General features: G+C 43.8%; 1 protein-coding gene across 5 annotated transcripts in view; it reads right to left on the bottom strand.

Moving 5' to 3' along the window:
- Rpap2 (RNA polymerase II associated protein 2) overlaps positions 1-22,732 on the bottom strand; it is a 66,478-nt gene that overhangs the window by 9,890 nt on the left and 33,856 nt on the right. The window contains exon 12 of one of the 5 annotated variants that reach the window (XM_040733459.1): positions 20,413-20,492. The exons of the other annotated variants lie outside the window; for them this stretch is intronic. Coding sequence (XP_040589393.1) covers positions 20,429-20,492 — 64 coding nt within the window. The 3' untranslated portion in view covers positions 20,413-20,428. Of the gene's footprint in view, positions 1-20,412; positions 20,493-22,732 lie in introns of those variants that run through there. 5 annotated transcript variants of the gene reach the window in all.

Raw genomic sequence — 22,732 nt, 5'->3', positions numbered from 1 at the left:
CTCTCCTGTAGCTTTTTCTTTTCTCGGTAGTTTACTAATCATAAGCTCAAGTCTCATCCTGGTCCTTTCTCTTTCTAACACTACATCCTATGGCTCTCACTCCCCATCATTAAAACTTCCTGGGATTTTTCTCTCCTAGGCAGTCCCAGAAGTACACAAATGCATTGGGTTCAAACCTGAGCCTCTGATTTCTTCCATCACATCACTCTGGTACCAGAAAACCCTGTCTTCCTTTTGAAGGGGTAGAAGGTTGAGGGCACTGATCTCAGGGCTCCGTACCCACCAACCACTGTTACCTTTACGGTTATGATTGAACACAGGGCCTCATGCTGGTTATGTACATGAGGCTGTCTTTGAACTCCTGTTCTGCCTCCACCTCTGAAATGAATGCTGGGATTACAAGCATGAACCACTACAGTCAGCTCCATGTTAATTAAAAACAAGTAACTTTATCAGTAATATACTGCTTACAGCTCTACTGATTAAGGTGCCAAGAGAGAAAACCAAAAAAAAAAAAAAAAACCAAAAACCAAAAAAACAAAACCAAGACAGAAATCTAAATCATCTGGCTTTAGGTTATTTGGAGTCTGGTCTGGGAAAGATGTCTTACAAATCACAGTACCTCATTAAACCTTCTACCAGGGAGAGAATTTCCCTGGGCTCCCTTCGTGGCCATACTCCCAAGCCCTGCCTCTGCACCAAGCTTAAGTTTGTCTCATCTCTGGGGTTTCTTCTCCAAGACTTTCCTTGACTCCACTTGGTTTAAAGACCCCCCCTCTGCAGCTTTACTCTTCTCCGCTATCCTCACCGTCTCTTCCTTCTGTTATCTGTTTACTTGTCTATCTTCCACCCAAAAGGCATCACTGCATGCTGATGTCCCTTATCTTGACGGCTGCCTTTGACATCTGTCACACTGTAGCTAACCCACAACTCCCAAGTAAAGGTGGCTTAAAGGTTACTTTGTTGTGTTTTCTCTTTATCACAGCATCCCCCCCTTTCATTTCTAGAAAGATAGAGGGAAATATTCTGATCCTTCCTTTTTGCTTGCATACGATTACTCTTCCTGCCAGAATATTCCAGAGCACCAGTCGGGATTTCAAATGAGCTTTACATGCATCAGGTAGACCAAGTACTACACGGGAATTTCCAACTTATTCCTGCACTTTCCTTCTTTCTTCTGTTCCTCTTGGAATCCTGTGTTATTTCAGGGTTGTCGGGGTCAGAGCCTGGGTCCCGGCAGCCCTACAAGAGTGTCTCTGATCCCCTCCTCCACAGGCCACTTAAAGATTTGTGAAATGAGGGAAAGGAGATTTACTCCTTAGTCACTTTGGGTCGAGGAACAAATAAAGAACTCTAGTTACACTTCTGGCCCCCTCAGTCCTGACATGAGGCTTAAGCTTGAACAGAGAGCAAGAAGTCTGCATAACTAGACTATGCTGGTGTAGGTGTAACTCGCCATCACTAACCCATGTCCTGGCTCCAGTATTTCCTGCAAGACGGTCTAGGAAAACTTGTCAAATCTATGTGAGATCTCTTTCTAGGAGATGAGTTCCTCCTCTGGCTGGCACTAGGGTTAAGCCTTTCTCCCTATCCCAGAATAAAGTTCCTGGCAAACAAAGGGAGGGGATAACTGTCTCTAGAATACCTTTGTTCCTGCTAGGACAGTTACACCGGAAGCAATGGTTCTGCCAAGAGGAAATTGTGTTATGTGTCACTGACCAGGCTTAATCTGCAGCTTTTAATTTACTTCCTGTCCTAGAACCAGTCAACCAAGCAACCAGTTGGCTCCAACTAGAACAATAGCCACAAACTGACTATGTTTCTCAGGCTAGACCCAAACTTCCAGACAAGTCATTCTCTGGCCTCTACAATTGAGCTGGGGCTACAGAACACATATGACTAACTACCACTGTACTAAAATTGTAAGTTTTTTTCTTTTGTTTTTAAACACTTTTTTAAAAAATACTCTTTTGGGTGCTAGCTAGATGGCTCGGTGGTTAAAAGCACTCCTTCTTGTAGAGGACCCAGGTTTGGTTCCTAGCACCCACATGATGATTCACAGATTCATTTGTGAGTCTAGTTCCAGGGTTCTGATGTCCTCTCCTGACATTCGAGGGTGCACAGATACTCTTGTTTTTGTGGGTTTGGAGGTTAAGCATAGGACTTCACTTATTCTACACAAACGCTCTATTCTACCATTATCTAGCACAGTCTAGACCTCTCCTCCCTCCTCCCCCTTCCTTTTTCAGTACAAGGTCTCATTATGTAGCCCAGGCTGCCCTGGAAGTCACTCTGTAGCCCACGCTGGCTTTAAAGTCACAGATCTACCTGCCTCTGCCTCCAGAGCACTGGGATGCTGTAAGGACTTCTTATAGCCCATGCTCTTTCCTGCATTCCAATCAAGTTTCTTACTGTAGTGAAATAGAGAACCTCAAGACACAGACATTGTCTAAATCTATTACTGCAAACACAACGAACACGAAGATTACACTAGGAAATTAAACCTCTCACTTTTAAGTTTTCTTTGAAGTACACCTGCAGGATCTTACCAAATACTTAGCCCCCTTTGGTAAAACTGATGGATGTAAGCTCTGAGACAGGCCATGTTGCCAGGCTGGTTTAGAATCCGGGACTCCCGGTCCTCCTGTTTCAGTCTTCCAAGAGCAAGATCACAGCTGTGCTCTGTATCCTAGGTTTATGTTTCCCAGCTCAGTCTTTTCATTAGAAGTGACCTGTCACACCCTGGAAGGGACCCAAGTCTCTCTTTTATTTATTAAAATTATTTATTTTTATTATTTTTTTACATTCCAATCCCAGTTCCATCCTCGACTCCTTCTCCATCCACCCCACCCCCCATCTGCCCCTTGGAGAGGGTAAGGCCTCCCCTGGGAAGTCTACTAAGTCTTTCCCATCATCTCGTTGGGGCAGGACCAAGGCACCTCTCCACCACCCACACCCTTATGTCTAGGCTGGGCAAGGTATCTCTCCATATAGAATGGGCTCCATTAAGTCAGTCATCTATATTAAGGGAGTCTAGTTCAATCTTATGCAGGAGAGAACACGCTTCAGGTTGGAACAGGCACTCTCCATTTGTTATTACAACATCTGGTTAACAGGGACTATGAGCAGTAGAAAGACTTTCAAAGTCTGGGCATGACAACTGAGGGATTTTTAATACAGCATTATATTCAAGGATTTAGGGCTCTGAAAACTGCCGATTAAGCCTCAGGAATCACCTACAGTTCTTGGGTTTATATCCTGTTACCAGAGACAGCCATATAAAGAGTTCAAATCTTGGTTTATATAACGATTAGAACTAAATAACAGATTCAGTGCTATATTACCTATCTGTAGGGCAATGGAAGTCATTACTGGACTTGGACTTTTTTCAGTGGCTTTCCCCGTTCTGACTCCTACTGCCTCAGTCACCTCGCCATGTTAAAGCACTGGGGTCTCCACTCAGGAGCTCCAGACATTTATGCAACAGTCCAAATTAGCACTTCTCAAATACCTCTGGGTACCTGCATTGGAGATCGCCTAGAACCACACCCTCAATGCTGCTCGGCCAGGCAGGCTGTTGTAAGATGGCACTGGATAGCACATCTCCCTCTAAGTGAAGAGAGAGCTGTGAGAAGGTCTGTGTGAGTAAATGTCATCAGAAAGCACAATGCTGTATGGTTTAGGGGTGGAGGAAGAGACAGGAAGCAAAAAGCCACACTTTTTTACCTATCAGATTTGAGAAATTACTGAGTTCATACAGAGTTCTGCTGCAGGGAGGAAACTCACTCCCTTGCTCACTGTGCATAAAGGCCATGGATACAGCGACTGTTGCAAGATAACACTGGCCTTTTTCAAGAAAAAAACTCCAAACCCTTCCCCTCTTGTTCTCTGTAAGTTAGAGCCAGGAAGGAGGTAGGAGGGAATTTCCTGACAAAGAGAAATACTAACAGTGTTGGCATACATTTAAGACACACAAAGCCTGGAGTGGAGGCTCCCAGACATAGTCCCAGAGCTTTTGAGGCTGGGTATGAGGACAACCACAAGTTTTATGCTAGCCTGGGCTAGCATAACAAAATAACAAACGTATCTGACCATGTATGGGACTAGAGTTAAACAAAAAGCAAACCCTGCTGGGATAGACAAGACAATTTTGTTTTTCACAGGTTCACCTAAATTTAACATGAGATAGAGTCTCACCATGAAGCACAGTCTCTTGCCTCATTCTCGAGTGCTGGGGTCACAGGCATGCACCATCGTGCTGGGCCTGAAGCACTTCATTAAGAGGTGCAGGTGGAAGTCTCGAGGGTTAACTGTAGTATTATTTTATGAGGTTGCACCACCTCATCGTCTCAGTGTGACTCAGTGTCAGTCTATCTTGCTGGTCTGTGTACTGAGCTAGGATTTACCTTCCCTCCAGAACTCAATGACAGAGGATTAAACCAGAACACCTCTGTCTTTACCACCCTACACTCACTCAGAAACCCGAAACATCAACAATCTGTGTCTAGTAACACAAGAGCTCAAGATGACATCTATCTTCAGAAAGTCGAGGGTTAACCCAAACCCTAGATATTATGCAAAGTGTCTTTTTTAGAAATGAAAAAAAAGATATATATTTTCGAAAGGAATTCTGCCTGTATAGTTAAGGGCTTTTTTGGGATGCAAATCATTAAATTTCAAACTTCAAGTTTCATATTTAACGTGAAATTTCTTTACCCCATTTTTCATGGACAGAAGACAGAAAGTCCAACTCCAGGGGGTGGTTATAAATGTTTGTCTAGCCTCTGGATTTCTTCCCCACAATAAAACAATAATGATTTGAGCTAAAAGTCCAAAAAGTCACAAGCTGCAGAGTCTTTCCCTTTCTGTAAGATAACACAGGCTAGGCCATGTGTGGTGACAACTACTTCATGGTATTTTTCTGTTTTGCTGACCCCCAGCAAGAAAACAAATGCTGAGAGTCAGAGCTGAGTTTCACATTCAGACACCCCAACCCTACCTGGCCCCCTTGTGGGGGATCCAAACACGAGTCAGTGATTTACAACTTTCTAAAAAAAATTTTTTTTAATGCAACAACTTGTTGGTCTTTCTGTGAAGTAGCAGCAGGTGTTAACTCCAAGATGAGGCCCAAGCGATTCTCTTAAGGTCATGTAAGTCAGTAACAGACAGAGCAAACAGCCCCAGGAGGACCCCACAGTCTGCACTTCTAACCGCGAGACCACAGTAGCTCACACATCTGATTCATTTTAAGAACTGAGCAGGTCTCATGATTTCCAAAGGCTATTGTGTATGCTCTTCAAATAAAGCATGAGGTCTGCCATTACAAAGTAAACACGCTAACGAAAGCGGGCAAGCCGGCTGCTAACCCACCCCTTCTACTGCGTGCCTCTACCCAAGCAAGCCTGTTGGACACAGCTCAGACAACTGAGGGGGGACCCTTCTCTACTCAGCACCCCGGTAAACCCGGAGTTAAGACACTGGTTCTTGATTCTCTGTGTACAAGTAGCCCTATAGAAATTAAAAACAAAACTTATGTTTAGGTCTTACAAAGACCAGTGAATCAAAACTCGTAAATATACATATAAATATATATATATATTTAAGTTCCTGATGTCATTCTAATGGACAGCCAGGACAGAGAAACAATTCAAAGTTTCCCTATTTTTTTTTTTTTTTCGAGACAGGGTTTCTCTGTATTGCTTTGGAAGTTGTCCTGGAACTCACTCTGTAGACCAGGCTGGCCTCGAACTCACAGAGCTTGGCCTGCCTCTGCCTCCCTAGTGCTGGGATTAAAGGCGTGCGCCACCAATGCCCAGCTCTCAAAGTTTCCCTAATTTTTAAAAACTGGGTCTTGTGGTGTGGCCTGGGCTGGCCCTGAACTCACAGGCTCATGAAGTTTTTACTCTGGTCTTGGCCTGAGTAACTAGAACTCTAGGCATGTATGTCCATAGCCTACATTTCTGAATTGGATGAACAGGTTAAATGCAGTCACATTTAAGTTGTGGGTTAAGAGTTACCATATTCTAGATATTCACTAGTTCTGAGAGAGACCGAGTAGCAAAGGAAATCTTTTTGCAGGTCTTTCAGAGCAGAGCTTTCACTGACATGCTAGACATATACAATAAGGAACATCATTTTGATCATAAGCCGCAGCACCGCCAGATGCTTGCAAGGAGACAGTCTGTGGACATGATGATGGCCCCAATGGAGAAACGTTACACATGAAGATGAGGCCACTTCACGAGTTATGTGGGTGGAGTTGGGAACTCACTAGATACTTTTGAAAAAACAATTTGTTCTTAGAAACGTCTGCACTTGTGTACAGTGCATTCCGTCTACTCTCATCACCACCCCCCTACCTCTACTCTACCAACCACACCCTTCCCACAATCCCTCTCACGTTCCTGTCTATTCATTTTATTTTGTGACTCACTGGGTTTCATTAGCTCAGGCCATCTGTGTGACCATGGATGTGGACTTATCTATTGGAGTCTGGTGGGCTCAGTACAAGGTTTACAACTAAAGACAGTGACTCCCCGCTTCTCCCAGAGCCTACGAGTAGTCAATAGTTCAGAGATAAGGGAGTAAGCCCTGTGACTCCCTCCTGCGTCCATGTCTGACTGTTGATAGCTGGCCCTTGTGTGGGTTCACTGCAGGTAACTACAGCTGTGTATTAATGATCACAAAGGCTGTTTCTGCTGTTTCCTTCCTTCCTTCCTTCCTTCCTTCCTTCCTTCCGTTTTAATTCCTCTATCCAGGACATGGTTCAGTGGTTAAGAGCTTGTACTTCTTGCTCTTTCAGGGATGCTGAGTTCTGTTCCTAGCATCCACATTGGGCAGTTTATTGCAGCCCCAGGGCCCTGATGCCTTCTTCTGGCATCAGTGGGCACTCAAACACATGTGTCCATACACACAGACACCCATAAATAAAAATAACAGGGAAAGAACCCTCCATCCCAATCAGGGTTTAAACGTCAGTGAGGAGGATATAACAGCTGGGTGGATGGATGAGACACAGGACAAGTAATCTGTTTAGGAAGGCAGTCTAGACTGACGTAGTTTAGTAACAGTGGAAAGGGAGAAAACATCACATAAAACAAACTGTAGCTGGGTATGGTAGTTCATACCTTTTAATACCAGCACTTGGGAGGCAAAGGCAAGTGACCATCTGAGTTTGAGGCCAGGTTGGTCTGTAAAGCAACTCCTGTATCAACCAGGGTTGCACAGTGATTCCCTGACTCAAAAATAAAACAAAACTGAAAGGTAATCAGATACGGGAAGTAAAGGGCCAGTGTATTAGTCAGGGTTATCAGGAGGAAGAGAACTTACAGAATCAAACAAATTATCATCCATCCATCCATCCTTCCATCCATCATCTATCTATCTACTTACCTACCACCTATCTACCTAGGGGATTTATTGGAATGGCTTACAGGTTAGTTCAGCTAGTCCAATAATAGCTGTCTACCAACAGAAGGTCCAAGAACTCAGTAATTGTTCAGTCCATGAGGCTGGATGCCTCATCTGGTCTTGAGTGTACTTCAGAATCCCAAAGAAGTAGGCTCCAATGCCAGTGATTACTGGAGTTGCTGGAGAGAGTGAGAGCAAGCAGGTAAAATACAAGAACGTCCTTCTTCCATGTCTTTGTATAGGCTGCAGGCAGAAGGCATGGCCCAGATTAAAGGTGGGTCTGTCCACCTCAAAAGATCCAGATTAAAAGTGGGTCTTCCCAGCCGGGAGTTAGTGGCACACACACCTTTTATCTGAGACCTGGGGAGGCAGAGGCAGGTGGATCTCTGAGTTTAAGGCCAGCCTGGTCTACAGAGTGAGTTTCAGGACAGCCAGGGCTACACAGAGAAACCTGTCTCACAACACACAAAAAAAGGGTGGGTCTTCACACTTCAAATGATTTAATTAAGAAAATCCTTCACAGGTGTTGGGTTTTGGTTAATTCCAGATGTAGTCAAATTGTTGGTCAAGAATAGCCATCATAGCAAGAGAAAAGAGCACCCTCCTGCCCAAGCTTTTCAGATAAGATCTCACTGCAGCCAGGGCTGACTTTGAACTCTTAGCAATTCTTCTGCAGCCTCACTAGTTCTAGACTTGACCACTGTGCCTGGCTGACAAGTCAGTTTTCAATGCTTGGTAATCAGGAAGACACAAGAGAAACAGGGGTCATCGAAAGGGAGGATATGTTGGATTTCAATTTTGAATCTGACGTGCCCAAAGGACATTCGGTAGAGATGATCAAAAAAGGACTCAAATCTGTACTCTGGGAGAGACATTGGTGCAGGAGACAGGGTTTGGAATGAGGTGTTGGGAAGTCTTATGTCAATAAAGCATGGGGTAGGAAGCCCGGAACTATTCTCCGGTAAGAGAAATACTTAGATTACCAATTATGGGGTAATTACTTATGCCAGAGCTAGCCAGTAAGAAACAAGCAAGGCCAACAGCTTCATAATTAATATAGCCTCCTGTGTGTTTATTTGGGACTGATGCGGCTCTAGGACCAGGCTGGTGGGAAAGCTTCTCCACAAGGAAAAAGCTTCCCTTTACAATGAAGGCATATGAATACTTGACTGAAAAGACCAATTGTGTTTCTGGAGTAACTCTGCCCCAAACATATTTGCTGTAACTTCTTTGTGTGTGTGTGTGTACACGCAGTGTTCATGTAGAGGTCTATGAACAATCCCAGTGTTGGTCCTTACTTCCATCTTGTTTTGAGACAGTGTCTCTTTGTTTTCTCACAATGCTGGCCTGTGAGCTTCTAGGAATTCCGTCCCCACCTGTCAAAACCTTGTAGTAACACTGGCATTACAGATACATTTTAAATCCAGCTTCTTACATGGGTGTTAGAGATTCAAACTCAGGTCCTGATGCTTACACAGAAATGCATTTACCCATGGAGCCGTCTCCCCAGGCCCTTGGTCTCTTTCTGGACCCAATCTCTTGCTATTACTGTCTAAATCTTTGTCACCTTATCTTAGCTATCCTACTCAGCAAGACTGCAATCCAAGATCACTACTGTTTTCTTCCCACACCACAGGGTGACTGTGAACTCCTAGGGTAGGGTTTAGGAGTGAGGGTTGGGAGGAAGGAACTCTGGCTGATAGCACTACAAACCCATGATCTCTGGCCTTGTCAAGATAACATATGCTGATCCTCTGGTGTTTGTGGTCAGCTCCTTTTCTGGATTTTGAGGATCACAGTTACTACATCTCATCCAGACTCCACTGAAAAACAAAGGTGTCCTTTAAAAAATCTCTCTCTCCTGTTTACAAACTATGCAACCACCACACTGCCCTTCACTACTTTCTACCTGACTAGAACAGCTGCTATTGCTCTCCCGCTCAAGCTACCCTCTCCGCCTATGTCCATGATCCCGTTTCTTTGTATGTCCTTTGACACTATGCTCCACCGTGTGTGTGTGTGTGTGTGCGTGCGTGTGTGCGCGCGTGTCCCCTGCTCTCAGCTTCAAATTACTTATTTTTAATGGTTCCTCCCCCATTCCCTTAACAAAATTAACCTAAGTCTCTTTCTAAAACTGTTACTGTTAAATCTCTCCTACTCTACCTTTTAGTATAAAAATATTGTTTGTGCACGCACACACGCATTTCCAGTATGAAGCAATATGTATTTGATCTTTTATAGCACAGAACACACGAGCTACTCCAAAATGGCAGCACCTAACTCCCAAACTTGCACTTAACAGAAGAGAGAAAACCAAAGAATTCTAAGCCTTGCTCCTCCCTTTGACTCTTATATGCTCTAGAACTCTGTGAACATAAATAAAGAGGAAAAGAATGGGGTGTTTGTATTTCAGCTCCAAGAACAGCAAGATTTTACTGTTAACTAGATGAAGTGTTAAGTCTCCATAATACATAAAACAGATTTTAAAGTGATCCAAGGAAAAATCTGGCAAGCACTCTATATTTAGGAATAACTTTTTATAGCGTCATTTAAATTTGCAAGACTACTGAATAAAACAGATTTCACCAAACTAGTTAGTTAAAGGGAGCTTCTGGTGCTAAAGTGAATATTTCTATCAGGACCTGTTAACACTCCGTAAGTACCCTTGTGTTAATCATCTTGCTTCTGCCTTTTAAGTGCTGTGACTGCAGACATGAGCCACCGCAACTGAGCTGGACAATTCTTTGAATGTTTTAACTATTGGTATACGCCACTGAATGTAAAGAATTTATTAAGTCTAGGTGTGGTGGGGTCACATCTACCAAGGCTGTAGACTCTAAGATCAAGGCCAGTCTGGGCTGTATAGAAACAAACAGTTCTCTACAACTGTGTTCACTTAATTTGTAATCATAAGAACATAACAAACAAAACAACCAGGGTTAGTGAGATGGCATAGCGTTATAAAGGAGTTTGCTGCTAAGCCTGATGACCTGAGTTCAATCCCTGGAACCCACATGGTGTAAGGAGAGAACTGATTCTTGCAGGCTGCCTGATCCTCACAAGTATATGGAACCCCATACCCCACTACTCAGCAATTTATGGCATAGTTAAAAATTTTTAAAAACTAGATGTATGGGGATGTGTCTTTAGTTTTTTAAAATTATAATTTATTGGTGCATTTAGTGTTGGGGTGTGGGACACATTTTTGCCAAGCCATATTTGTGGAGGTTCTGTTTACTGATTTGGTTTATTAAAGGGCCATTCCCTGAGTTACAGTCGGTGGGGGCACCAGGAGATGAGATTAGCAACCCACATGGCAACTCCACAGAGTGGAGGTTTTATTTTTGTAAGAACACAGTTTCATATTCAGTGCACTGACTGTAGACTTTTTCCATAATTTAGTGCTATTTACATGTTGTCCAAACACATGTATATTTAAATAAGTATAAAGTTTCTTATTTTTACAGACTTATGTTTACATATATGCTTTTGAGGGGGAGAGGTGAGCTACATGAAAATTGATTTGTAGGCCATGGAAAACAGAAGAGCATGGGTGGTAAAAATCCTAAGAATGAAGAAAAGTTACTAGGTTTAAATACAAACAGTTGCATAGGCCAAACTTGAGATTGCTTCCTTAATTTTCCTTAGGGCAAATCACAGGTCTGGAGTAGAAGGAGAATGAATTGGAATCACTGAAGAAATGATAAGAGTAAAATAGTGTTAGGAAGCAGAAATACAGTTTATCATATTTTTAAATTTAATGTGGTGTGTGTGTGTGTGTGTGTGTGTTTGTGTATGTGTGTGTGTGTGTGTGTGTGTGTGTGTGTGTACTAAACCCAAACCCAGCTTTGTGCATCCAAGACCAACATTTGACTCCACCAGCCCTAGTTTTCATGTTTGAAATTAAGAGGATGAGTAAGCCTTTACCAAGTAACAGTGACTTCAAGCCAGAGACAGAAATGTGGGGGAGAGAATGGGAAAGGAGGCAGCTAAGCGATGAAGGGGAAAGATGGGTAACTATACCTTTGGGGACATTTCCAGTCTCTTGGACATGTCGGCCATCTTCTTAAAGTATGGCGTTACTCTAGTGAGCCCCACCACCACCCACAGAACTCAGCTCACCCCTAACTCTCTCTCTCTCCTAGTTTTCAGCTGGATGCCAGGGTGTGCACCTGTAGCTGAGTGAGACTCTGTCTCATCAGAAACAAGGCCGCCTCAACAAAAACCTACATTCAGTCTAAGCCCTCACATTTCCAGTGAACCAAACAACACCCAATGAGGGGACGCCATTTGTTCAAAGCTGAGTTGAGGGCTTCCAGAGGCTCTTGTACAAGTTCTGTCTTTAGGGCAATGGAATTACATTTAATGAAATAAGACTTTACTAAAAGCTAATTATGTCAATTAAAATTCTGTTAATTCTGTCTTAGGTAAACTGGATGTCGGTGAGCTCCTGTAATCCTATACCTGGGAGACTGAGGCAAGGAGGAAGGTTGCCAGCTGTGGTCAGAATGCAGCCTGGGCCCCAGAGTGAGATTATCTTAAAACCCAAAATGTACACAAAACTTTACCTTGGGTAAGAAGATAAAGTCACCAAATTAAAGAAACTAACAGGTATGTAAGGCTAGTTATGAGACAGTGTTCCAGGAGATCAGAGAGGGCAGGTAAGAAAGCATGCCATCATGGGCTTTCCACTTCAGAGCTATTATCTGGAAAACGGAGATAAAAACTTTGATTATAGAGGACCATGGCAGCCAAATAAAATAAAATGTTTTTCTTCTGACAGATGGCTCATGCCCTGACGATGTTTGCGTTTAAGGCTTTAGGATTACCTATTAATAAGGAAGCAGGGATGCTGTCCGCTGATATTTCTAATTCAAAAGAAACAAGTCCTTTGTAAATCACTGTGGAGTGATATATTATACATGTGTTTGTTTAAGGGGCTGGGGTGGAGTAACTTTAAAACTTTATATCTAAATCCTGTTTGTGAGGTCTATAAAGCAGCTGGAGGTGAACACTAGACAGCTTTTCTTCCCAATTCCTGCTCCCGGGCAATGCGCCCTCCTTCCCAACGCTGGCTGTGTGACAAATTGGAACCAAGCAGGGCACCCACACAGTGGTTACCACACTCCTCTTTTCTGGGACGGGTGCTTGGCCAGATATGCAGACGGTGGCGGCAGAGTTAGGGAAATAGGGGACTGGCTGCTGAAGCTGAGGCTGTGATTGGTCAGGGCAGCAGCGACTAACTACTGCCACCCCGGACGCTGCTGGTGCCTGGATCCAGTGAACCCATCTTAGTTCTGTTTTGCTGAGGAATCTTGGTTTGCTCTTCTGTTTTTGTTTTCGTGGTGCCAGGGAGAGAACACGGGCTTCACACAACTGGTCATTTTTATCATGTATTAATTGTGGCAGCAGGTTTGGGACTCTCAGTGAGTTGTGGATGAGAAAGAGACTAAGTTATAAAATCGCTAGAGATGTAGGGATTCTAAGGAAGAACCTTCGTAGAGTAGGCTTTGATTAGAAATTTTTCTAAAGTGCTATTTTTTTTAAAAGAAAGTATCTGAGTCTGGGGGCTAAGGAAATACCTGAGTGGCAGTAGTGAAGCCTGACGTCCTGAGCCGGGTCCCCAGAACCCTTGTGACAACGTGGGGTGTAGCAGTGCGCACCTGTGATCCCAGCACCCCTACTCGAGGTGGCTGCAGAGACAGGAGAACTGTGGCCCCCCAAGCCTGAGGTCAGCTAGTTAGAGATCGCAGCCCAAGGCAGAAACAAGAGAAGTCCAGCTTCACACAAGGGGAAGTGAGGAGTGACTCCCAGAAGTTTCCCTGTCTTTCTGCACACCGTGACACGAGCATGCCCCTGTATTAATTTCCACATGCCTCCCTGCTGGCTAAGAGGAAGGCACTTCAGTTAAAACTCCAAGTGCCACAAATTGGTTCTGATGAGTTTAAATGTTTTTTAAAAGGACACAAAGTTGGTAGGGAGGGAAGTAGGGAGGTGGGGAGAGTTGGGGGCCGGGCGTGCATGTGATAAAAATGCGTGTACAAAACTCTACCCAGAGAGGGGTGGCTTGAATGAGAGTTCCCCGAAGCCCAGATCTTTGAATAATTGGTTCCCAGTTGGTGGTATTTGGGTTTGTTTGGTGAGTATGGCCTTCCTGGAGGAAGTACCTCCCTGGGAGCAGTCTCTGAGGTTTCAAAATCACACACCATTCCCAATTACCTCTCTGCTTCGCTTCATGTGTCTGCTACCTGCTGCCATGATGGACTCCAACCTGCTGGAACTGGACACCCAAAAAAAACCCTTCCTTTTATAAGTTGTTCTGATCGTGGTGTTTTATCACAGCAATAGAAAAGTTAACTAACACTGCCGCCCCCCCAACTCTTCCCAGACCCACCTCCCTATCTTTCTTTCTTTAAAGGTTTATTTATTTGTTATGAATACAGTGTTCTGCCTGTATGTATCCCTGCAGGCCAGAAGAGGGCACCAGATCTCATTACAGATGGTTGTGAACCACCAGAGGTTGCTGGGAATTGAACTCAGGACCCCTGGAAGAAAAGCCAGTGTTTTTAACCTCTGAGCCATCTCTCCAGCCCCCTATTTCTCTACCTACTAACTTTGTGTCCTTCTTAAAAACATTTTTTAACTCATCAGAACCAATTTGTGGTACTTATATTTTTAACTGAAATACCTTCCTCTTAGGTAGGAGAGTTGGGGTTAGGGTGTGTGTGTGTGTGTTGGGGTTAGGGTGTGTGTGTGTGTGTGTGTGTGTCTGTGTGTGTGTCTGTGTGTGTGTATATAGTGGCCCATACTGTTAACCCAGAACTTTGGGAGGAGTGGGAAAGAGGCTGCTGTAAGTTCAAAGCCAGCTTGGGGGGGACACAGATGGTTCTTGCTAGCCTGAGCTAGAGTTAATTAAGCCCCTATCTCACAAAAAGCAAAATCTCTGTCTTTTGTGTGCGTGCGTACCTACATACCTACCTAAAAATATGTATTTCCTGTATAAACTCTCAGCAATTAATATGGAAATATACAAAGAATCTCACTTTTGCTCAGTCCTCAGTAAATAGGAAAATAGTTAAATTTCACAATGTTGAAAGCACTAATAAACATAGTAAGAAAAATAAACCTAGGATTGTATAGGCAAACAAATTAACCAAGACAAAAGGAATTTTATGTATTCTAAGGAAACCAAAGTAAATGTAACTATTTACTATTGTCTACATATTATTTACATGACATTAAATTGAACACTATTCCTTTTTTTCTCTCATGGGTATTCCTAGGAGATAAGAAATTGCCATTAAAAAAATCCATGCAAGTCTAATAATGAACTAGAGTAGGGATATTTCATCTTTGGAGAAATTGTTATTCTGCACAACTGTCCAAAACTCCGACGGAATACTGAACAGAGAGCCGCTTGCTGTGTTCCCACTTGGTGGAATACAGAAGGGAGGGCCATTTGCTGAGCTCACACCTGATATAATACGGAAGGGAGGGCCGTTTGCTGAGCTCACACCTGACGGAATACTGAAGGGAGGGCCGTTTGCTGAGCTCACACCTGATATAATACAGAAGGGAGGGCCGTTTGCTGAGCTCACACCTGATATAATACAGAAGGGAGGGCCGTTTGCTGAGCTCACACCTGACGGAATACTGAAGGGAGGGTGCTTGCTGTGCTTACTGTTTCAGTCCATTGCACAAGGGTGAACACAGCATCTTTCCTGAGTGGTTATCCCAACAAAGAGAGGTACAGAAAGTCAGACACATACACACTAAGAGACAAGACACTCCCAAGAATGCACTCCCATGTCCTACTTCCTCTGGTGAGGATCCACTTCCTAAAGCTTCCAAAACTGCAACAGCAGCTAGAGACCCGGTATACACTACGGGAGCCCGTGGGGATACTGCATGTTCAAACAGTAACATTCAATTTCCTGATCCCAAAGGCTCAGGACCACTTCATAATGCAAAATGCATTTGGCCTTCCTTCAAGAGTCCTCAATATCTCAACAATTACAACACTGTTCAAAAGTCCAAGTTTAAAGTATCTTTTGAGGCTAAAGGCATTCTCTTAATTGTGAGTCCCCCAAGAATAAAAAAATGTTACACACATCCAACATACAACAGCACAGATGATTTCTCATTCCATAAGCGAAACGGTATTCAGGATGGAAGAATGGGGCCGAAACGAGACTAAAATCCAGCAGGGGCAAACATGAAACGCTAAAGCCCTGTGTCCAGCGTCCGGGGCATGCCATGAGGTGCTGTGAGCTCCACGAGGCCTGGCCAGTCCCCTCTAATGACTTGTTGGGTATAGACCACAACAGCCATCCAGAGTCTTCCTGGCAGGATGCTGTTACAGGAGAGCAGGGTCTAAAGTCACTGAGGATGGGCCCTTCAAGAGAAACCAGGTTCAAGTCCTACCTCGTATGTCTTGGGAACACACTAACTTTGCAAGAGAAAGCAATGATGGATACAGAAAGAGGGACGGTCTGACCCTTCATAACGTTTTAACACCAAATGGAAGGGCAGCTACAGATCAGACAAAAGACAGGGCTGAGGAGCAAGGGTTTGGTGCGGCCTGTTAGAGAAAGGCTGTTTTCGCCCGGTAAAATAAAACTAGTTTTATAGATTCATTTCTTTAATTTTTGAAAATCTGCTTGGATACTAAAATAATGGCACCTGAGTTTGACCTCTGTCCCTTAGTGGATACAGGCCATCTAAAGCCCCCCAAATGCCTAAGGTTACTACTGAAGAGGATTCCTGGTAAAGAACAAAGACAAGAGTAAACTTGTCAGTTGCCCACACAGGAAAAGGCCCCAGGAGAGCTGCCTGCTGCAGAGATGTCAGGAAATAGTATGGAGCCCACCCAAACAATGGGCCCCTTGGTTACTGCCTGCCCTTGCCCTGATGGCATCTTGTGTGATTCTCTGATCAGCATGGCCTGTCCTCTACACTAGGGTGTGTTATCTGACGGACAGCCAAGGGGACACAGGAGCAAGAGCACAACCTTGGTAGCTGAAGGACCCCTGGTCTCCACTGTGTCTGAGGCGTCATCCTTGTTTCCCGGGCTACTCTTAGGGGTTTCCTGTTGAGAATCTTGGCAGGTTACACCTAGCTTGGTTTCCCAAGCCTTCCTTTGAAAACTCAATGGGAATATGCAGATCCTCAGAATTCCTGCATCCTAGATGCCACGGGCACCAGCAGGAAGGTCTGCCATGAGCTCCAGCAGCAGCCAGGTCCTTCTGAATGACGAATGCTGCAGCCTTAGTGGCAGCATGGCTGGACTTGGGGAAACACTTCCCTACCTGACTCTGCCCAAAAATGGTACCTGGTGGCTCTCTCCTAAGGGAAATTTATACCCCGGCACCTGCCAGTGGGGTTTGCATAATTCCCAAGATGTCCCAAAGGCACTGCTTCTGTCTTGACTGAGTGCTTGGCTTCCTTTTAATGGAGTTAATCTCTTTAAAAACTTCTACCTCACTCCTTCTCAGACTAAACTATTTCTTTGAAATCCTTTAGTTTGCAAGCTTCTTGCTCCTCATTCTTACCGCTAAGCTTGGCCATAAGCAGTCACCAATAACTGTGCCACATCTTGAATGTCCTGTTGTCTTAAAAATGTTTTTCCCACTACATTAGTCTGTTATTTTTCAGTTCAGCCCCAGGATACAGACTCAATGCAAATGCAGACAAATCCTTTTCAAGGCGTTTAATATGCATGGCCTCTAGTCCAATTCCCTTCTGAAACCTTTGAGTCTGGCTTCTACTGTTCACATTCCTGTGGGCATTCTGGCCTTAAGAATGACACCACAGTTGTTTATTTTTGGTTGTGAGCCTAGCCTTTAACGGCTGAGCCATCTCTCCAGCCCTCTAACCTGCTTCACAATCCTTTCCAAGCTTTCTGCAAACCAGTTTAGAGAGTTTAGGAACCACATCGCAGCAACCCTGCTTCTGGGTGTCAGTGCTCTGTGTTACTCCTACACAGCTGCTACAAAAATACCTGACAGGACAATGGAGGAATCACTTGTTTCCCTCACAGTTTTGGAGGGCTTGTTCCATTACGGTTGGGAGAACATGGCAGGGCGGCAGAGCTCGGGGGCTGGGAAGGGTCTCTCTGCCCTCCTTTCGGTGAGCCGCCACCACAAAAGCGTCCTTAATCTCCCTGAACAGTGTCACCTGCTGGGGACAAGGCTGTGGGGCGCGGCACAGCTGAGCACCCGCAATTGACTGGCTGCAAGGATGAGAACTCTTGAGGCTCAGTCTCTGGAGTGCCTGCCTACACACTTTTGGTGACGGTGTGGGACGGGGCAGCTGCTGCTGAAAGCAGTTCCTCCAAAGGTTAGACATAATCTACCAATCCAACTACAATGTACACTACGTATACAACTGACAGCTGAACACACGTTCACACAAGAACATGCATATGGATATTTACGGCACCACCGTACAAAGTAGCCCCAGAGCAGAAGCAACGGAAATAACTATCACCCGACAACTGAGCAAGCGAGTGTAGTCTATCCACACCACAGGGTGTGGTCACACACAAAAAGTACTGTTACATGCTATTACATGGACAAAACCTTTAAAAACATGTTAAATGAAAGGAGCCAGACACAGCCGTGTCTTACATGATTTCACTGATTGGAAATATTCAGGTTAGGTAAATAGATAAGTGGTTATTCCATAGGAATAATAAGTGGTTGTCAGAAGGAGAAATCAAGGCTGACCTCACTTGAGATTTCTTTTTGGGGGTGACAAAACTGTTCTGTTATTAGACAGTACTGCCCATTGTATAATGTAGTAAATATACTAAAATCTAGAACTATGTATATATTAAAATGGGAATTTCACGTACCAACTTTATCTCAAGAAAAATCAGCTACAAAATTCTGTAACTATAAAGTATATAATAATATTTCCAACAGTCTTCAAATAAGGTCTCAAATACCAGACCTGACTTGGAGATGTGTGGGAGACCTGGGGTTCAGGAACACTTCTACAAACCAGCACATCTCTAATGAACCACCTCTCTTCCTGCGAGGTTTGCTCAGATTTTTATGGGAACTAAGTGACTAAAGACAGTTGGAGAGGGTGAGAGGCTTGGGTCACACCTTTGCATTCATGCCCGGCAGCCCCAGGGGAGCAGCTCTCCAGAGTGAGCCGTCTGTGATGACTCCTAGAAGTGACTGCCGTGTCCTGGTGATGGCTTTCGTTTAGGGATCATGGTCAACTTGAGCTTGTTTAAAATACCATTTCCCAGGACTTACATGCTGCTCCCTGAACGATGGGAATACTCAAAGCTTTTAGAGGGAATAAACTATTGAATGGTCTCTGACTACAAACAGGCTACAGTTCACTGGAAACAGCCAGTTCAGATAAATAAAATGAAAGCAGGTGCTTCTGGAGACGGTCTTGAAAGCTTTCCATTAGAGAACACTCAGGGCATCTTAGGAACAGCCGTGTCTACGTTACATGAGCAGCGGCCACCCTCTCTCTTATCCTGAGTGCAGAGAGAGTACCCATCTCCTACAGTGAGCAGAAGTTTCAAGGCACCTGACAAACTTTCTATTGAGGGAACTCGGTCCCCACGCCCGGCACAGGTTAGCCTGAACTCAGTCAGTTAATCTGCTGTTGATGCCTTTTCTTTGGCTGCCGGTTTCGGCTGGGACCTTCTAGATTCTTCACCAGCGTTGGCTCAGTCCTACTTTGTGTTATAAACTAGAATTTAATGACAATGGTCCAGTCTGAGCAAAGCTAAGGCCAAGGGAGAGAGAGCAAAGGCGTGGTGGGCAGTGGAGGGAGGGGACCAGGTCGTCTTCCAGACTCGCAGCATAACGAGCATGGAAGAGGATCGTCACGCCTCTGCTCTGGGTAAGACGGACCATGAGGAAAGGGACGTGTCAGGAGTTGATTGCTGGTAGACGCAGTTTGATGCAGACTGTGTTTCCTAATTTGATTGATAAACAAAATGGTATAAATACATTAAAAGGTTTTACCTAATAAAATTACAGGTTCTAAAATGCAGAAACGCGAATTTATACACTTTTTTTTGTTAAAAGACATAATCAAAGACTGGTATCTTATTTGTGTATATCTATTTGGGAAAATCCAATCCAAGCTGTATTATTCCAATATATAGGTCTTTCCTGGACAGAATCTAATGTGAGAATAAAGTTTGCTTGGGTTCAACTAAGGGCTCAGGTGACAAATATCAATAATTACTTAGTTATTTTATTGCATTTTCAGTAAGTTCTTGGGAAAAACAGGTTCATCAATTTTATCAGCATTTGTTTTTCTGTCTTGTGAGTTCTTGAGAATCTTTAACACACAGTAAGTAAAAATGCAGACACTACAGTGTGGTGACTCATCCACGTGAGATGAACGCACACTGCTTAATCTGCTTTAGGGGCTCTGTGTGCTCTCGCCAGCTGCACAGAATATATTATATATATATTTCAGTAATATATATATATATCGCAAAATCAGACTGTTGCAGTCACGATAGCTCTTAAGTCCCATAAAATTAGGAAAAATTGTAGTTACTTGAGAGCAAGCCGCAACGTGCTTTCAAAGGCACACACATCTTAGCAACTGTGCTAACTCCAGCAGCACGAACGTCTCCCTGAGACCATGCTGATATAAAAGTCAAACCCCCTGAACGTGGGTGTCAGTTTGGAGGTCTGGTTAATCTATGGGGCCTCTGGTAGTGGATCAGTATTTATCCGTAGTACACGAATGGACTTTGGGAGCCCATTGTACACAGAGGGACACTCTCTAGGTCTACACACATGGGGTCAGGTCTAGGCCCTGCTGCAAATGATGTGACAGACTTTGAAGATCCCCCATGGAAGGCCTCACCCTCCCTGGGGAGCAGAAATGGGATGGGATAGGGGGCTGGTGGGGGGCAGGGGAGGAGGGGAGGGAGAGGGAACTGGGATTGACATGTAAAACAAGCTTGTTTCTAATTTAAATTAAAAAAAAAGGAAAAAATCAAACACTTACATTGATATATTACATGTTATGGCCCCAAATTCTTCTCAGTTCTGTGAAGTACAGAGGAAATCACCAGGGAGGATGGTTTTCTATAGAAATATATTACTTCCTTGAGCATCAGTGTGAAAATTTAAGACTTGGCATTTTCTGTTTTTCTGGACTAGCGTATGTGTCAAACGGGCATGCCCTGCCCTATAAGAACGCCACAGAAGTGTACAATTCTAAAAGCAGCTTTCGCGCATTCAATGAATATTAGTAATAAAACTTTAATAGTCAAAGAATTACAGTATCCTGCTATACTATTTGTTATACAAAACCGTAAATATCTTACTATACAGGATAGCTAGACACAGTAGCTTTAAAAGTATTCACGTATTTATTTCGTGCGTAGCACGAGTACAGGTGCACACATGCCACAGCACGTGTGTGGGGGCCAGAGGAGAGCCTGCAGGGATCTGTTCTCTCCTAACAAGCTGTGGGATCTGGGGGCCAAAGTCAGGCTGTGTGCTACCTCACATACACCCTCTCTTTCAGTGACTATAGCTGCTTTACAGAATTATGTTTGGTTTTGGATATGCATTTCAGAAATGCCTCCGAGCTCTAAGCAACCTGCCTTGGAAAGCTGAAAAAGGCTGTGAAGGTTTCTAAAGTGAATGGCAATAAGCTAAAAAGCCGGCAGGAAAGGTCACCCCAGGTGTGTGTGCTTTTCCCCTTTTCTCTGGGCGGGGATATCGTTGAATGTCTGAGTTCTCTGCACTTTCCATCGTACAACACTGACCCCCGTCTCTACTCTTTCCTCAAGGGCAATGCTATCTTCATTAGAAAGTGTCTGAAGCTATAGGGAAGAAGGTGAAACCAGTGAGCCCAGAAAAAGCCAAAGAACTGGTTCTTGAAAGATTAAGCCGTTTACACATCAAGAAGATCAATGACTAAGGGAGAGGTTGGATCAAGCTGTAGGGATTAGGGCTTACGAAGGACACAAAGTAATGCTTACAGCCATAATTTTAAGATTGCACGTGGGAAACTTTTACATAAAAAGGGTACAACCGAATCCAGTGATTGTTACACCCAACAAGGGTTGTTCCACCCAAACCCAGAGGTCAAATGGTGCAAAAAAGAACTAGCTAACAGTATCAATAATTTTTCTGTCACATGGTGCCTATATTAAAATCAAACACAGGTTTCTTTAAAAATGTTGGGCGTTGGTGATGCATGCCTTTAATCCCAACACTCGGGAGGCAGAGGCAGGCTGATCTCTGTGAGTTCAAGACCAGCCTGGTCTACAGAGTAAGTTCCAGGACAGGTTCCAAAGCTACACAGGGAAATCCTGTCTCAAAAAAACCAAAACCAAAACAAAAAGTTTTTAGGTTTTAAAATATTTTTGTGTATAACTTTTTTGGATGTATGTACATGTTTGTGCTGGTGAGCATGTGCATACATGTATGTAGCAGTCAAAGGCTGATTTGGCTGCCTTTCTTAATTGCTCTCCACTTTTATTTTTTGAGACAACCTGGAGCTCATCAATTCAGGTAAGCTGGTTCATCAGTGAGCTTTCGGGTCTGCTTGTCTCCCCCCGCCACACCCACATGTTGGAGGGACAGATGCTGCCACACCTGGCTTCTCCATGGGTGCTGGGATCTAAACTCAGGTCCCTTTGCTTGCTCAACAGGCATTTTGCTGACTGAAGCAGCTTTGCAGCCCAGAGCTTTGTTTATACACGGAATAATTATATGAAGGTTAATAGTAGATTTTATTGTGTTTCTCATATTTCACCTTATTCCTTGCTAAACATTTTGGAGATGTGGCAGTAGTTCAATACAAAATTATAGGGTCTAGTATATCTTCAGTTGCAGATTCCTGCTCATGTCTCTAAGTCAAACACTGCTTCCCTCTTGGCATAATAAGTTACAAAAGTACAGATAAGACAGTTGTCTATGAGCATTTATTACTAGGCATATGATACTGTGAGTAAGCACAGTTACTGATATTTTCTGTCAGTGACCAAAATATTTATACATTTAATAAAGTAGAAAAACCTTTTAAAAATTAATAAGATATTTGTCATGAACTGCCAATTCAACCGGAACACTGAATAGTAGAAATAACAAAAGATTTGTTCTTAGGGTTGATTAAAAATTTATATCAGAGCATTCAAGTAAAGTTATTTTCTGTGTTCTGATTTAATGAATCATGTGAGTTGTATCTGGTTGGGTGACACAGATTCTGGCTCACTGAAGCCAACCTAATCCTTCCCACACACCTGGGGACAGGGAAAGCACATGTCAGACCAAAGTCATGGCAAAGAAAGAGAGTATGGAGATTCCTCAGG

The sequence above is a fragment of the Mesocricetus auratus genome, unplaced genomic scaffold (genome assembly GCF_017639785.1).
Source record: "Mesocricetus auratus isolate SY011 unplaced genomic scaffold, BCM_Maur_2.0 Super-Scaffold_100031, whole genome shotgun sequence".
In the NCBI taxonomy this organism is placed as follows: Eukaryota; Metazoa; Chordata; class Mammalia; order Rodentia; family Cricetidae; genus Mesocricetus; species Mesocricetus auratus.
Note: the sequence above shows the minus strand (reverse complement) of the source record. Positions and strands in the feature narration are given on the sequence as shown.